Below are 17,312 nucleotides of genomic sequence, written 5' to 3'. Positions count from 1 at the left end.
CACTAACCGTATTTTATCATGTTTTAGAAGCAATGTTCTTCGCTCTACAAAGCTACGGCGTTCGCGTGCACCTTTGAATGCAGCCTGAAACAACATCAACAAGAATTGTATCAATTTTCTTTCAGGGGACAAAATATTTGACAGGAGTGGGATTCGAACCCACGCACACATTCGTGTACCAGAACACTCAGTAGAGCAATTCTTGAGTCTGGCGCCTTAGACCGCTCGGCCATCCTGCCTTGTAAATCGTGGTTCACAAAGCGGATAAATAGAGATCAATGCGTTAAATGTAACACACATATTCAGACTCGTTCATATTTATACACAGAGGACGCACATACTACATACATTTCTTTTGACAATTTCAATAACAATCGAGCAACAACAATAAAACAATAATAATAATAGGAGGCACATTTTCCAACTGTTCTGACTTCATGGAACACTATTCAACAGTATTGCAACAGTAAGATCAGTTTTTTAAAGAACGCTAAATAACCCACAAATGTGAGCCAACCAAAAGGCAGTGTTTAAAACTAGGTAGGTGAAATTAATTTGTGTCAAATGATGGGACTACAACAGACAGAATTTCGAGGAAGTCTCAAGTTCTAGTTTTACATTGAAAACAGAACTGAGGAGGCCAATAAAAACATACCCGGTAGATTGCCGGAAAATAGTCGCCATCATTGATTCCCATAACTCCTAGTGGGATTGAAAGACCCAGAAAAATATGGAAACTAATTGATGTAAGAAAACGTTTGTGAAGTGCGCACTCTTTTGATTTCATTTCGTTGTTAGACATACTCTTCTGTATGCCAATACCAATAAGCATTAGAGATGCTAATTAAAACATAACAAAAAGCAAGAAAAGGGCATCTAAAATCGGGCTTTATGGGTTATCCTATTTTCATTTTTGATTCCGTTTTTTCAAACTGATTCTGCTAATTTTAGATTGCTTTGGTGAGCAACTGTTGTTAAAATGTACTTTGAGCAGAATCAGCGAAAAATGAAACTAGCCCAGAGAAGTCACGCAAACTATCGAAAAAGCGGCAAAATGAGTCAAAGCGAAACAAAGTTTAGTCTGACGAAGTAAAAAAACATAGCAGGACAAGTCCTGAAATACAATCCAAGTAATTGAATGAAAGACAGACCTAATGAACCTGACCAGCAGATCAATTGAACAATCCCAGCCAACAAGACAAAATCTCAAAAGTTGAGAAACTAAAAGAATCAAACAAACTAACCAAACAAACGATCATTGCTAAAACCCTTGAAGGCCATATATGACTCATTTCAAAATACTCATTAACTCACGCAAAAACCTTGAAAGAGATGAATCTGCCACTAAAAGTAGATAAATTGGACAAATATGACAGATGCATCAAGAAACTGAGAAGAGAATATTTAAAGAAAATTACAAAAAAGGGCTATAAAAAAGGTCAAAACATTTTTTTGACTCTGCAGTTCTGTTTTTTTAAAACCATCTACAACATTTAAAAAGTTTCGTTGGCCAGTAAAGATAGTAAAACTCAGAGAATGACAAAAAAATCGAAAAACTTGAACATAATCGAAAATTTTAAATTGCAAGCTTTATTTAAAAAATTCCCTACAATTGCAAAATTAAAAAATTGGACTATTGGACTATATAAAAATTAAACTATTTTATTGCCCCTAGAAACTATGTCGTAACATACTAGCAAACCCTATAGGAGGTTCCCTGGCCACTGAATAAAAATTTCAAAAATTTAAAGAAAAAAATTGCAGTTTATCAAAAAAGATATTAAAATGTTCAATACCTTTCCCTGGCCAAAAAATATTTTCAGTAAACTGTTAGCAAACCCTAGATGAGGCTTCTTGCCCCCTGGGGCTGGAAAGCGTGAGTAATGACAATAGATGTCAGATAATTTTGAAAAAACCAAGTTTGATTTTAAAAAAAATTGGTAAAATTCAAGAAGTTAAATGTTTAAAACCACTTCATTACCACTAGAAACTATGCAATAACCTATTATTAAACCCCAGAGGAGCTTTTTTGACATCAAAGTCTGAAACAACTCAAAAAATTTTCAAACAATCTGAAAAAAATAGTATAAATTACCGTGTTTATGTTTGGAGTAGCAATAGATATAGCGCTTAAAGAGGCCGTAAGAAGCAATTACGTCTTGCAAAGGACCTTTATCAATTTTAGTCTTTAGTAAACCTAAATTTCAGACTGGTCCAACAAAAATTCCAAAAAATGACGAAAAAGTGTTAAAATTTTCATTATTTTAGGCTCAAAAACTCCCAAAAATGATCTTTTAACCTTGAATTACAGCCTTCCCAGTAGCTTCACCACTCTGAGTACTTGAGGGACTACTAAACGCGGGCCTCTAATGAAACCTGATTCCCGCTGAGCTTTTACCTGTTTATCCCGTTTTGAAAGCTCAGTCATGAAAACAGGTGTGAAAACATCTTACAAAAATAAAGACAGAGCATCAATACAATCCAATTCTTGGATTGTAAAAACATAGCAGGTTATGTCCTGAAATACAAAGCGAAAAATTGAACAAAAAACTTAGAACTACTGTACCAGACCGACAGATCCATTGAACAAGGCCAGCAAAAAACAAAAACAATCTTAGAATTTGAAACTAAAATGATCAAAAAAACGAAAATAACCTACTAACGTCGGGCGAATTGCTCTCAAACGACCGGCGAGCGGTTGGCTTCGTCAACAGCTAGCCACGGTTTAGTGACCTCAGGGCGCCACCTCTTTATTCCGTTTCTGAATACGAAAGTCAAATGAGTCAGACGAAAAATCGGCCAAGCAAAAAATTGCAAAAAAAACAAACAGGATTATTATATTTGCTACAAAATGCTTTTGAGAGCAATTAACAATGGTTTCCTAAAAGTGCCTATTAGATCATTAATGATAAAAAACATTTCAACTATAACTCATTGATAATGAGGATCAGAGATGGTGACATTACGCCACATAACAGCAGCTGAAGTGGCGAATCAACAAAAGAGAGAGAGAGAGAGAGAGAGAGATAAAACGTGAACGAGAAAGAGAAGTAAAGGAACTCTAACCGAAAGAGAGAGAAGGAGACAGGAATATCTTCCATGATTGGATTCGACACTGCAACATCTAGTTTTCTAACCTTGTTAATAAATAAATCATATAGAAAAAAAACTGAAAAAGGCAAAAGTAAAAAAAAAAGTTTTCAACTTCGCAATAAAACAAAACCATTTGTTGTCTCGAAAGTTCTTTCAAATAACCCATCTCCGAGATTTGAAAACTTTTGTTGGCCAGTAATGGTCGCTAAACTCAGAAAAGGAAATATTGAAAATATTTGGAAAAAATGGCAAATTTTAACAATATCTTGCCAAAATTCAAGACATTAATATCTTAAGAACCATTTCATTGTCTCAAGAGACTATCCAGTATCACTGTTTCAAGCCTGAAATATATTCACTGGCTCAAAGATCCATACGCTTGGAACATAAAAATTTTCCAAAAATTTGAGAAGTTTAAACTTTATCCAAATATTACTAGACCTGGAGTCAAAAACAAAATGTTGATCACAATCCCATTAACTCTAGAAATTATGCAGCAGCTTATTATCACACCTTGGAGCAGGTCCCACGGCATCTGTTGCCGATAAAAAATTCAAAAACATGAAAAAGTTGCAAATATTTCAAAAAATTGCTTAAAATCGTGATATTAAAATCTTGAAGAACATTCCATTACATCTATAAACTATGCAGTAACATATTATCAAACCCTAGAGGAAGTTCCGTGGTTCTTGAGGCTAGAGAAACCTATAAAATGAGAAAAAATTTCAGAAAAACTTTAATAAAATTGCAAGTTCTATAAAAAAAAATTGCTAAAACTTGTGATATTAGAAATTTGAAAACTTTCTAATATTACAAGAAAGTTTTCAACTTTCTAATATCGGGCATTAAGTGCTCATAGAGCCTTTCAGCTCAAACTGTTTTGGAGACTTATACTTATGGCGTGAAGGGGGCTGATTGGGGGCAACACTGGGGTGGGGGGCAACAGTTCAGTGGGGGTGGGGCAAGAGGGGTGGGGTAAACAGTGGGGGTGTCTTCTAAGAACCCCCCTTCACACCATAAGTATAAGTATAAGTCTCCAAAACAGTTTGAGCTGAAAGAGCTGAAAGGCTCTAAGAGCACTTAATGCCCTCTGGGCCCTACCTTTTCGTCCAGTTTTTGAGGACGAAAAGTCAAAAGCGTCAGACAAAATCGGTAGAGCGAAAAATCGCATAAAAAAGACAGACAGGACTAATATAATTGCTACAAACTTCGCTTGAGAGCAATTAAAAATATAATCCGTGCTAAAACACTTGAAGCTTTTACACTGAAGGCCAAATATGATCCATTTAAATACGATCATTAACACACGCACAAGCCTTCAAAGAGGTTCATTGATCAATAAAGAAAAAAATCGAGAATATGACATACTTAAAAAAAATTTGAAAAATTAAAATAAAGTTTCTAAATTTCGCGAAATTAAATGTTCAAAACCACTTTTCTATCGGTGCAATCTGTCCAGTAGCTCATCCGTAAAACCTAAAAGGTTTCATCGGCCCGTAAAGATCGATAAACTTAGAAAATGACAAAATGTCAAAAAAAACATTATCAAAAAATAGCAAAAATTCCTGATATTAAAATGTTGGAAACCATTCCAATGCCCGAAACAACTATGCAACAACATTCCACCAAACCATAGTGGAGATTATCTGCCCATTGAGGCAAGAAAAAATGACCTAAATTTTCAAACAACTTGAAAATTGACAATTTTATTAACAATTGCTAAAATTCGTCATATTAATGTTGAAAAGAATTCCATTGCCCTTAAAAACTATGGAGTAATCATTTATCGGACCATAAAGGAGGTTTGTTGACTCCTGAGGCTAGAAAAGCTCCAAAATGAAAAAAAAACCTTAAAACGCAAAAATTATCTCTTATTGTTCGTGTTTGCAGTACCAAAACATACTGCTCATAGCATGGCCATAAAAAGTAATTATATCCTGCAAAAGACCTTCACAATTTTTAGAAGCATCAATTCAACGCTAATCAAACAAAAACAGTCACCTTGTATCAAATCCCAGAGGAGGTGCCTCGGCCCCTGTGGCTGAAAACATCAAAAAACAGCAAACATTTTAAATAAAAACTCGAAAAACTTGCGCCTTTAAGAATATTGCTGAAAGTAGTGATATAAAAAAGTGGAAGACCCTAGCATTACCCCTAGTAACTATGTATTAACCTAATATCAAACCGGAGGTTCCCTGCCCCCTGAGGCTGGAAGAAGTCAAAAAATAAAACATTTTTAAAAAAGCTGAAAAATGCAAGTCATATCAAAATACTGCATAAATTCGAGAAATTAAAATGCCAAAACTTTTCCATTGCCCCTAGGAACCAGGGAGTTGCGTCGTATCAAATCTCAGATTAGATTCCCTGGCCCTGCAGCTGGAAATACTCAAAAAATGACAAAAATTTTGCGATAAAATTTAAAAATTAGTATCATTTTCCGTGTTTTTGTTTGCAGTATAAAAAATATCTTAAAAAAGTTCATAAAAGCTATGTTTTGAAAAAGAATTTTATCAACTTTGAAAAACATCAATTGAGGACTGACCAAAAAATACTCAAAAAATGACGATTAAAAGTGAAAACGTAGCTGCACAACTCAAAGCACTTGAAATACTACTAACGCCAGCTTTGAGCATCTAATGAAACTTAATGCCCACCGGGCACTACCTGTTTATCCAGTTTTGAAAGATCAAAGTCATAAAGAATGTGTGAATACATCTTACAAAAAAGACCCAATACATTCCAATTTTTGGATTGTAAACACATTTGCAACCCTAACTGACATACTGAATGTCGTAACCAGCAATTATGTCAAAAACTTCATTGGAAAAAACTCTGCTAGCTTCCATGATTTACAGCAACACCCATCAAAGAGTTCTGAATAAAAAACACAGGAAAAAGTAGCAAAAGCACAATTAGAAGAAATTGGCAAAGATAAGCAAAAAAGGAAGAGAAAACAGCGGCAAAAACTTGCTTAAAACTAATTATTTATCTTTACCAAAACGATTACCATCAATTCAATCAAAAGACCACCGACAACTACAACAACGAATTTTAACCATAAAGCTCCCCAATGCCATAGAAATTGAAAGAATACAAAAAGCATATAAAACTTGAAAACATCTTGAAAAAATTATTGAATTCTTAATATTACGAAAGCACATAGAGCCAAAAAAACTCATTTGAGCAAAAAGGTTATCGAAATGCTCGCAAAATAATAGGTAAGTCATCATAGGCTAGGAAACTTGTCAAAATTAGAGAAACTGCAAAAAAAATTGAAAAACTTTTCTCGATGTATCTATTTTTCAACAAAAAACGTTTAATACCAACGAAACTGTAATCACTTGGTAACTAACAACTTTTTAATCAATAAGCGTCAACTCAAATCCCACTTAAGGCCGTATGAGAAAACAAAAAGCAAAAGTTTGCTAAAATTCGCCTAAAAATTAGCAAAATGGACGAAAAATCTCCAAATTACCATAATAACTTATACTAATTGCCATAAACCATCAAACCATTTTTAAAACAAGCCTCAAAATAAAACAACATAATCAAACCTACTAACCAGAAAAATTTGCATAAATAACTAACAGAAAAAGATTTCCGAATGAGTTTTTTCGTGTTCTTCTTTGAGACGTGTTTTTTCATGCTCTTCCTCAAGAATGAGTTTTTTTCGTGTTCTTCCAAAAAATAATCCGAAATACCTGCTACGACTAGTCCGACGATGAATGTTGTGAATATTCACAACTGTTATTTTGCTTTTATCCTATGCTCTACGGCAACAACAAGAATTTGGTCCTCTTGGCTCTGTAAACTACCAAAATTGGACGGAAATTGGATTCAAAAAACCGACAAAAGCGCCATCAATTGAAATTAGTAGATGAACTTTTTTCAACCAAGTTAAAAACCTCCGCTCCTCTCTTTCAAGAGAAAAGGCACCCTGAGACAAAGATGCAGAATTATTGTATTGTTTATTTACCAAAACACAACGGGCGACTGATTACATATAATAAACATACCCGGCAGATTGCCGGAAAGTAGCCGCCGTTGATTCCAATAAGCATGATTGGGATTGAAAGAATGGAAGGTATTGAAAAAAAAGATTTTTGTACAAAAACATTTTTTAAGTCCGATTTATTTCGATGGATTATATTTATTTCGTATTTGAGCATACTTCTATTTCTTAGAGAGAGGCTACAGGGTTACTATCAATACCAATAAGCAATAGAGATGGTAACTAAGACTTATAGGAACGATGTTCAAATAGCGGGCATCTAAAATTGGGCTTTATGGGTTTATCCCGTTTCTACTTCTGACTTCAATTTTTTATACTGACTCTCTTCATTTTGAATTGCTTTGCTGAGCAACGTATGTTCAAAATCACTTTTAGCAGAATGAGAGAAGAGGAAACTAGCCTAGAGAAGTCAAAGATTTCACGCAAAATGTTGAAAAAGCGGCAAAATGAGGTAAAGCGAAACATTTTTTTATTCGACGAAGTAAAAAAAACATAGCAGGACAAGTCCTGACGTACAATTCAAAGAATTTTCATTGACTAAACAGACCAAGAATGGACTATGAGTGAATTGAGACAACCATTTTAAAAAATCAGATCAAAAAATAAAAAAAAATTGAAAATCAATGTCAAAATGCCGCATGTGATAAAAAAACCCACTAGCGAGAAATGAAAATTCAATTCAAACAAAAAACTAGGGCTAGAAAGAGCTGTGAATGGATTGGGAAAACCATTTAGAAAAAAATCCTATCCAGAAAATCGAAAAAACAGTAAAAATCAGAGTGAAATTGCCGCATGTGAACAAAAAACCACTACCGATAAACCGAACTTTTGTTCAAACACCATTTTCTCACTCTACTTTAAAATTAGAGCGAAAAAAATTCACGCCGCAAAACCACTCGCTTTTTCGCTCCATTTCCTGTTTCGGCGTGACCAAAATCACTACTCCAATTTGACTTCAAAAATCATGAAAATGTGTGAACAGATCTTAAAAAAAAAGACAGCGCCCCAATACAATTCAAATTCTTTGAATTGTAAAAAATAGGAGCGCTATAATAGCCGGTTGAGAAGATGAGGGCGGCTATTAATTAATATTTAACCACATTTAATGTGATATGTTACTGCGACGGAAAAACCAACTAGTATCCTTGAAAAACTGGTCACCTAAAAGGCGACCAGACCTAAACAACAATTTGGTCAAAAATCTCAAAAAGACATCAAAATTCTTTCTTTTATAAACGGGTGAACTAAAAGTTTCGTTATCTGATATCAGAATTCAAAATCTATATAGTTTTGCCTATGGCTATAAGCAGACGACAAATATTTTTCAATCTAATAGCACTCGCTTGGAAAATGATCAGCATGTAACAAAAGTGAATTAAAACTCTTTATTTAAAGAACAACGTCTGCTCAAATTTCAACATGAAGCCACCTGTAAGTGTCAATAGGAAAATTATAGGCAACATTTGTATCTAAAGCATGAAGATATAGTGAAAACAAAACCAAAATGCTCTAAAACGTCGGTATCCTCAATTTTAAGTAAGACTGCTTCAATCTGTTAGGAGGCGGCAAATTGCATACGGCGATATCATATTGCTTAAAACTTTGCGCAAAAGTCCACAAAATTAATTTTCAGAGTTAAGCAAAATGGAAGAGAAATCAGATCACATCACGTAGTTGCAGTCAACAAAACTTACTACGAAGACCTGCACTCAAACCCGGGACAGCCGTCTGCACCTGACTCGTTCGAATTGGAAGACGCTACGTCATTCAAAAAGCTTTGTAATCATCTGTTAAAACCGTAGAAGCAAAAAAGAATTCCAAAAAACAAAGAAGAACAATAGTAGCTAAAACAGGTGTTACACCAAGGGGTTTCTCTCGAAGAAAACGAGAAATCAGGTGAATTGACTTCTCATACGCTCATTTTACGCTGAAGTTCCATTATTGTGTGATTCCGATAACTTTTTATTAAGTTATAAAGACACCACAATTTCAACGTAGCTTTTTAACTTCTTTAATCAAATTCTATAGAACAATTGCAACCCACTTTGAAATTTGATCGTACTTTTTGTGTTATTCGAAAATGGCAAACACTTTAAAGTTGCCAAAATTTTAACAGTTTCAGTTTACTTGTAGCTACCAAATTAGTTCAGAAAATTTTGATCTGATTTAAGTTGTAATGAGAACACCTGATACCTATAAAACCATTTTTTGTGTGTGTTTAAATTGAAGAAGACGTGCTTCTTTTCATTCACTCGTGTAGTGTTATATATTGCATATATGAAAGTATAGTATTACAGCAGAGCCAACCCGTGCAGTGAATATTTGGTGTGGAATAAGAGCGCTGAAAAAAGTTGGAAATTAGAGAAATGAAAAAAGAATGAATTTATCTTGCTTGAACACTGTTTTTACCTCAAATACGCACCTCAGAAAGGGGAGGCAATAGATACGTGAAAATCCTTGTTCAGCGTTCTTACACTATTTGCAGCATATACTGTAAGAACATTACAAAATCACAAACTTTAGATGCTCAGCCTTAATGACTTAAACAATACTGGTCATTCTATTATGGACAGAAACGTTTCGATAACCGATTTAGAAGCAATAAGACCGACTTTCTTTTATTATACCCCATCTGGCCGAATTTTGATGACAAAATTACAAATACACTTATGAGCTGACCTGTATTTTAGCAGCAGCTATATCTCTGATGCCATTGATGGACAAGGCGCCTGCGTTCTCAATCATGTACTGTGCCACTTCGTGATGGCTGTTCAACAGGGCATAGTCCAAAGGTGTGTACCTCTCCTCGGAGAACTCCATGTAGTTGGGGAATGCTTCCCACTTCAAAAGAAGTCTAACGACATCCAAGTGACCGAGACTGCAAGACCAGTGAAGAGCAGTGCGACCCTGAAACAATACAATTTTCTTTTCAAATGAGATTTGGAGTGATTTGCCTTGAGTCAGCCGATTGACCATCAAAAGCACAAAATCAAACGAAACAAGCAGAAAATATCAAAGCGAAAAAAAATTTATTTATGTAAATCATTTTTCGTAACAAAAACTATTCAAAAATGAAAAGAAGCAATCAAATGAAGAGGTCAGCAAAGCAACTGAAATTAACCAAAAAGCTCTCCTATAAAAATTTGATAAGAGAAACAAAAACTGATAAAAAGTGACTAAATCATAAAAATGTCAAAAATAAGATCAAAACTCTAATTGGGCTTCGATTGGATAATAATGATTCCAAACATGCAGTTACTGGTTTATATAACTGAGAAAAGTTAATTCGAACGAAAACGGAGTAAAAACTAAATAAAACTGCTTTGAAAATGTCCTCTAGATAACCAGTATGTTTGACACCCCCCCCCCCCCCCCCCCCTAAATATCCCTTATTTTATATGTTGCCGCACTTGTAGACAATTCTTCGAGATTTTTGTTTCCGGCTGTCACAAAAAAGTAACACGAACCTAATCCAATGAAATAAGCGCAAAACTATAAAGAGCTCGCTGATAGCTTCGTAGATCGGCTCGAAAGATAGTTAAAAAAACAAACCAAAACAAAATTCTTTTCATTTAATGCTGAGATAATATATTTCTCTTACAAATCTGTCTAACTTATCTCTACTTCTAACAGCTTCTCTCAAATAATCTTCAATTAGAGTGACACACACTCACTTGACCTTATCTTTTTGAAGTAAAGTAAACGAAAGTCAATTTCAGATTGGAAGTAATTTTTGAGAGTGAGGAAGTCACGTGTGGCCAAAAAATTATTCATGCGACAGAACAAAAAACGATCTCCACTAAAAGTGGAAAATGACGAGACGCACAAAATTCAGTTGAAATTGCATGAACGAATGAAAAAAAGCAGATTTGAAGAGATTGCGCCATCATATGGTCGTAGCAAAAATTTTGACAAAACAAAATATCAGGACAATTCCTGAAAAACAATCCAAAGATTGAATGAGAAGAAAGAATTAATGAAAAACTTAGAACTACTGAACCTCTCCAGATGATCAATTGAACAATGCCAGCCAAAAAGAAAAACATTATCAAAAGTTGAGAACCAGAAATCATTCCTACAATTTTTACCCTGAAGGTCAAAGTTAATCCATTTAAAGATACTTATTAACACAAGCCCTGAAAAAGGTTTATTGGCCAACAAAGAGAGAGAGAGAGAGAAAAAAAATCGAAAAATATAATAATCACTTTTAATTAAAAATTGCAAAACTTAGAGTTGCTCAATTTCGCATTATTAAAGGGTTCGAAACAACTTTTTTGCTCTGAAATCTTTCAATAACTTCTGCAAGACCAAAAAATCAAAAAAAGCAACAATAGCAATTTTAATAAAATCTGTGAAATTAATTTTTTCAGAACCATTTTATATTGTCTCCAAAAAATATCTAGTAACCACATTCCAAGCCTTAAAAAATCCCATTAGCTCAAAAAGATCGATAAACTAGGAACGTGAAAAAAACTTTCAGAAAAGACAAAAAAATTGCAAAAATTCTTGATATTAAAAAGTTGGAAATCACTCTATTGTCTCTATCAACTACGCAGTAACACACAATCAAACCCTAAATGAGGTTACCTGACCACTGAGGCAGAGAAACCTAAACAGACAAATATTTCAAAAATTGCAATAATTCGTGATATTTAAAAGCTGAGAACCATTCCATTGCCACTAGAAACTATACCTATACACTAACCTATTATCAAACCATAGAGGAGGTTTCATGGTCCCTGAGGCTAGAAAAATTTAAAAAAAGAGTAAATATTTTCACAAAAATTACAAAAAGTAGTACCATATTTTGTGTTTATTTTTGCAGTACCAAAACAGAGCTCATAAAATTGTCAAAAAGTAATAATTTCATGCAAAAGACCTTTATCAACTTTGACAAACGTAAGGAGTAATCAAACAAAAAAATGAAATCATACCCGGTAGATTGTCGGGAAATAGCCGCCGCTGATTCCCATAACTCTATTGGGATTGAAAGAAAAGAAAATATCAACAAAAATCGATTTTTGTACAAAAACAATTTTAAGTGCAATTTATTTTGATGTCATTTCGTAATTGAACATACTCCTGTCTCTCAGTGAGAGGCTACAGGGTCTAGTATCAATATCAATAAGCATTATAGATTTGAGCAGAATGACAGAAGAGTGAAACTAGCCTAGAGAAATCAAAAAGATTTCACGCAAAATGTCGAAAAAGCGGCAAAATGGGTAAAGCGAAAAAAAAGTATGACGAAGTAAAAAAACATAGCAAGACAAGTCCTGAAATAAAACTCAAAGAATTGAATGAAAAACTCGGACGTACTCTCCTTGACCAGCCGATCAATTGAACAATGCCAGCCAGCACACAAAAATCATCTCAAAAATTGAGAAACTAAATACTACTCATTGCTAAAACTCTTGAAGCTTTTAAACCTAAGGCAAATTTTTTTCCCGTTTAAAAAAAATATTTCAAAAGTATATTCAAAACCAAATTTGTTTCTGAAATTGGTCCAGTATTATATCTGCAAGACCTGAAAAATATTCATTTGCCCTTGAAGATCGATTAACTCGAAAATGACCAAAAAAATTGAAAAGAAATCAATTACAAATTATAAGGAAATGTTGCTGAAAATCATGATATAAATATCTTCACAGTCATTTCTGTGCCTCTAGAACCTATCCAATAACCCAATTCAAAGCTTTACAAACTCATTGGCTCATAGATCGATAGGCAAAAAATTTCAAACTTCAAAAAATAGAAATTCGTTCAATTAAAATGTTGAAAGCCATTCAAAAGCCCCCCTAGCAACTATTTAATAACATACTATCAAACCTTGGATGAGGTTACCCAGCTACTGAGGCAAGAAAAAATAAATAAAATACAAATGTTTTGAAAAAACTTGAAATTGCAAATTCTATCAAAAAACTTCTAAAAGTCGAAAGGTTAAATTGTTGACGACAAATCCATTGAAACTAAAAACCATACAGTATTTTTTAATCAGAAAGTTGAATAGGTTTTAGCGCGTTTGAGAATGGACGAATATCAAAAAGTATCAAAAACTGACAAAAACTTTAGGAAACCTTAGTAAAAATTGCAGATTTTATCCAAAAAATGCTAAAATTCGAGATATGAAAATGTTAAGAACCATTGCATTGTTACTATAAACTATGCAGTGCCCTATTAACAAACCTCAAAGGAGATTGCCTGGTCCCTGAAGCTGGAAAAACTGAAAAAAATGACGAAAACTTTCAAAAACCTGAAAATGCGAATTTTGTCAAAAAAATTGCTAAAATTTGTGATATTCAAAAGTTGAAACCTATTCCATGGCAACTAAAAATTTTTTCAGTAACTTATTATCAAACCCCTAACGAGGCTTTCTGGCCCCTGGGACTCATACAACTTGAATAATGACAATAAATGTCAAAAAACGTGAAAAAAAATTGCAAGTTTTGTCAAAAAATCCTAATATTCATGATGGCAGAAAATTAAAACCATTCCATTATCACAAGATACTATGCAGTAGTCTATCAACAAACACTTTATCAAACCCTAGAGGAAGTTTCTTGACAACTAGGGTAAAAAAACTCAAAAAAATGATAAAAGTTTTCAAAAAACCTGAAAAAAATTGCAAAAATTATTATCAGTTTGTGTGTTTTTTTTCGTAGTACCAAAACATATAGCTCATAAAATGGTCATAACAAGCATTTTTATCTCACAAAAGGCCTTCATCAACTTTTAAAAACTTCAACCTAAGACTAATCAAACAAAAAAACTCAAAAAAATCACAAAAAACCTGAAAAAGTGCACCATTTTGAGCCCAAAAAATCCTAAAAACGACCTTATAACCTTAAATTAAGGCCATCCCAGAAGCTGCACCACTATAAACACTTGAAGGACTACTAAAGCCCACTTTGGCCCTCTAATGAAACTTAATGCGCGCTGGGCTTTACCTGTTTATCCCGCTTTGAAAGATCAAAGTGATTGAAAAATGTGTGAACACATCTTAAAAAAAAACACAGCGCACCCATACAATTCAAATTCTTTGAATTGTAAAAAATAGGAGCTCTATAATAGCCGGCTGAGAAGATGAGGGCGGCTATTAATGACAAAAATGTTAACAATTGCATAATTTTGAGCTCAAAAAATTCTAAAAATGACCTTTTAAACTTGAATTGAGGCCTTACCACCAGCTGCACCTCTGTAAGCACTACTAAAGCCAGATTTGGACCTTTAAGGAAAATTAATGCCGACTGGGCCTTACCTGCTTATCCCGTTTTGAAACATCGACGTCATTGAAAAATGTGTGAAAACACCTTACAAAAAAAAGACAGAGCCCCAATACAATCTAATTCTTGAATTGTAAAAAAAAACCACGAGAAGGCCAATAATAGCTCCAGTTATCGCTTTGCGGCTATTAAAAACACACTTATTCTTTCACTTGTTCTTTGTCTGCGCACATTATGCAAAGTCTTAAGCAAAGTTTAATTACCCTGTCTTAACCTTCGCTTGACCATTACATTGTAAATCCTGTTTGTGCATAATTGTATATGTAAGTGTATGAAATGCAAATTACGATATAAAATGTATGTGTGGGGGCTGCAAATGACCGTGCGGTGGTGGGGGTAACAGAAAAAGATCCCAACGACTAAAATGATTGCTAAACATCATTTCAGAGCAATTAATAAAAGGCCTTTCTGGTACTATTGGATCTTTTCAACAAATGCCCCCTCTTTTGGTAACTTGTAAACAATCGCCCCTTTCTTTGCTACACTGTACCACAAAAATACTTGGCTTACAGTCTAGATAGCCGAATATCAGTTTAAGCACAATTGCGGACCGCTGTTCACGGTTATGCCTCTCAAGGGCTGTGGAATGTAATCAGGAAATAGCGGCGAAGACGGGACGCGCGCCCAACCCGCCAGTCGGAAATTGTTTCTGCTTTATATTTCGATTCGGCTAATTGCCATACCATACGTGCAAAAGCAAAGTTCTCTAACTTACTGAAATCATAATTTACTCCAGGGCCTTATCTAAGTTTACGCTTCATGTCCCACTTAATGTGCCCACCGAGTACTGAGGTAGGCCTACAAAAATTCTCAATCTCTAACTCAAGGAAAGGGACTGTTTTAATCTCTCTAGAAAACGCTCACAACTGATTTCAGTCAGAACAATTCATTCTAACTTTGCCTACAACGTAGCCAGTTTAACAATTCCTGTCACATTTCCTTAAGTAAAAAGTTTAGACTGATTGTTCACATGCTTGTTCTTGTGACAAAATGCGCTCCACTTACCGCAAATTTGTTGAGTTGAGAGAATAATGTGGATGAAAAGAATTAAATATGCAAACCTTGCCTTCAAATTTCACTACTTTATGGCGAATTGTACGTACAAAGAGACACCCCCCTCCCCGCGGAGCTAGGAATTAAAGCCGAACGGGCGCAGAGCCGATAGAGAAAAAATGAGAATCACCGAATGCTTAAATTTGATTGGCCAAATAATTTGATTGGTTTAAATTAAAGTACAACTGTAAGAAATGGCGAATGCATCAGTTGGGCCCCTTGATTATCTATGGTGTGTGGTCGGGTTGCGCTCCACTCGGCCTCTCTCCGTGGCCACCCCCCCCCCCCCCCCCCCGTAAGAGGGAAGGGGCGAGGTGACGAATAGATTTCGTAATTATTCTTTCACAAAAAATTGCCTCTAAAGTAATCAGTTTTTAAGATTAACCGATCAGAGCACGGGAAATATTTGGCTTTAAATCTCATTTTATGCCCTTCTGTTCTACCGGCGTCCTCCCCTCCCCTCCCCGCCCGTCAACTACACCACTCCCTCCGCACATATGTTAATATAGCTATATCGATTATAGTTAAACTCACTCTATTGCAATACTAACCTACCGGTGGTGCTAGGAAAATTGGCCGACAGGGCGTTTAGCCGACAAGCAAAAAATGAGAAACTTAGCTGACAGTTTTATCATAATCGGTAATAAAAGTTCATAATTGGTCCATAAATCAGTAGTTCGGTTGTGATAGATTCATATCAAGTCCCACGGGCCGCTGAGGCATGGCCATGGCCCGCGAGGCATGGCCAGATGCAGTAAAATACGGTCCAACCACGGATAGACCTTCGTTACACTAGTTGCTAAAAAAACTGCAGTATATTTGTCCGCTTACGAAATAGTGTTTTAAATTGGCCAATCACCGCTTTAGAATAAGCTTTATTGCTCATTCTACTTAAATTGTCGGCTAAATTTCCCCATTTTTTGGTTGTCGGCTAAACGCCCTGTCGGCCAATACGGCGGCCACCCCTACCGGTATGTTCTACAGTAAGGTGACGTCTCAACAAATGCACGTATCAAATATAGAATTTATAACGACTCTGATTGGTCGAGAAATGCAAATCACTGATATTTGTGAGTCCAATTAACCTAAGTTTGACATAGCCTAATTCTAGATGCCATGTTTTACCCAATACGGGCCATGGCCATGCCTCGGCGGCCCGTATAACTTGATATAAATCTACCACCACCGAAACTGATATCAGTTTCCCCAGAAAATGCACATTTTGTCTGTTTCGGCTTAAAGCGATTTCTTAAGTTGTTAATTAAGATGTTAATGTTCATTTGGTATGTTAGAACCAGGAAACATGGGAGTGCAGTATAGAGCAATGAGCCAATCAGAAAACATACCGGGTGATTGCCGGAAAATAGCCGCCGTTGACTCCCATAACTCTATTGGGATTGAAAGAAAAGAAAATATCAACAAAAATCGATTTTTGCACAAAAACATTTTTAAGTGCGATTTATTTTGATGTCATTTCGTAATTGAAAATACTCCTGTCTCTCACTGAGAGGCTACAAGGTCCAGTATCAATACCAATAAGCATTATAGATAGTAACTAAAACATATGAGAACAAAGTTCAAGTACCGGGCATCTAAAAATGGGCTTTATGGGTTTATCCCGTTTCTATTTCTGACTTTGATTTTTTTAATACTGACTCTCTTCATTTTGAATTGCCTTGTTGAGCAGCTGCTGTTTAAAAGGACTTTGAGCAGAATGACAGAAGAGTGAAAAACTAGCCTAGAGAAGTTAAAAAGATTTCACGCAAAATGTCGAAAAAGCGAAAAAATGGGTAAAAACGACGAAGTAAAAAAACATAGCAGGACAAGTCCTGAAACACAATTTAAAGAATTGAATTAAAACTTAGAAGTACTCT

The 17,312-nt window shown here is 34.9% G+C and overlaps 1 protein-coding gene and 1 non-coding gene across 3 annotated transcripts in view; both read right to left on the bottom strand.

Annotated features, from left to right (window-relative positions):
* Window positions 1-17,312, bottom strand: part of LOC142339358 (uncharacterized) — a 106,551-nt gene that overhangs the window by 25,686 nt on the left and 63,553 nt on the right. For both annotated transcript variants that reach the window (XM_075389356.1, XM_075389357.1), the window contains exons 9-10: window positions 9,785-10,012; window positions 8-84 (exon numbers count right to left, since the gene is read on the bottom strand). In XM_075389356.1, the coding sequence (XP_075245471.1) occupies window positions 8-84; window positions 9,785-10,012 (305 nt within the window). The remainder of the gene's footprint in view (window positions 1-7; window positions 85-9,784; window positions 10,013-17,312) is intronic.
* On the bottom strand, window positions 139-239 carry Trnal-caa (transfer RNA leucine (anticodon CAA)). The gene is given in 2 exon segments: window positions 139-184; window positions 202-239. It is a non-coding gene; the product is annotated as a tRNA-Leu (tRNA).

This window comes from Convolutriloba macropyga, chromosome 5 (assembly GCF_964194025.1).
Source record: "Convolutriloba macropyga chromosome 5, txConMacr16.3, whole genome shotgun sequence".
Taxonomy (NCBI): Eukaryota; Metazoa; Xenacoelomorpha; order Acoela; family Convolutidae; genus Convolutriloba; species Convolutriloba macropyga.
The sequence above is the reverse complement of the archived record's forward strand: the minus strand, read 5'-3'. Positions and strand labels throughout refer to the sequence as shown.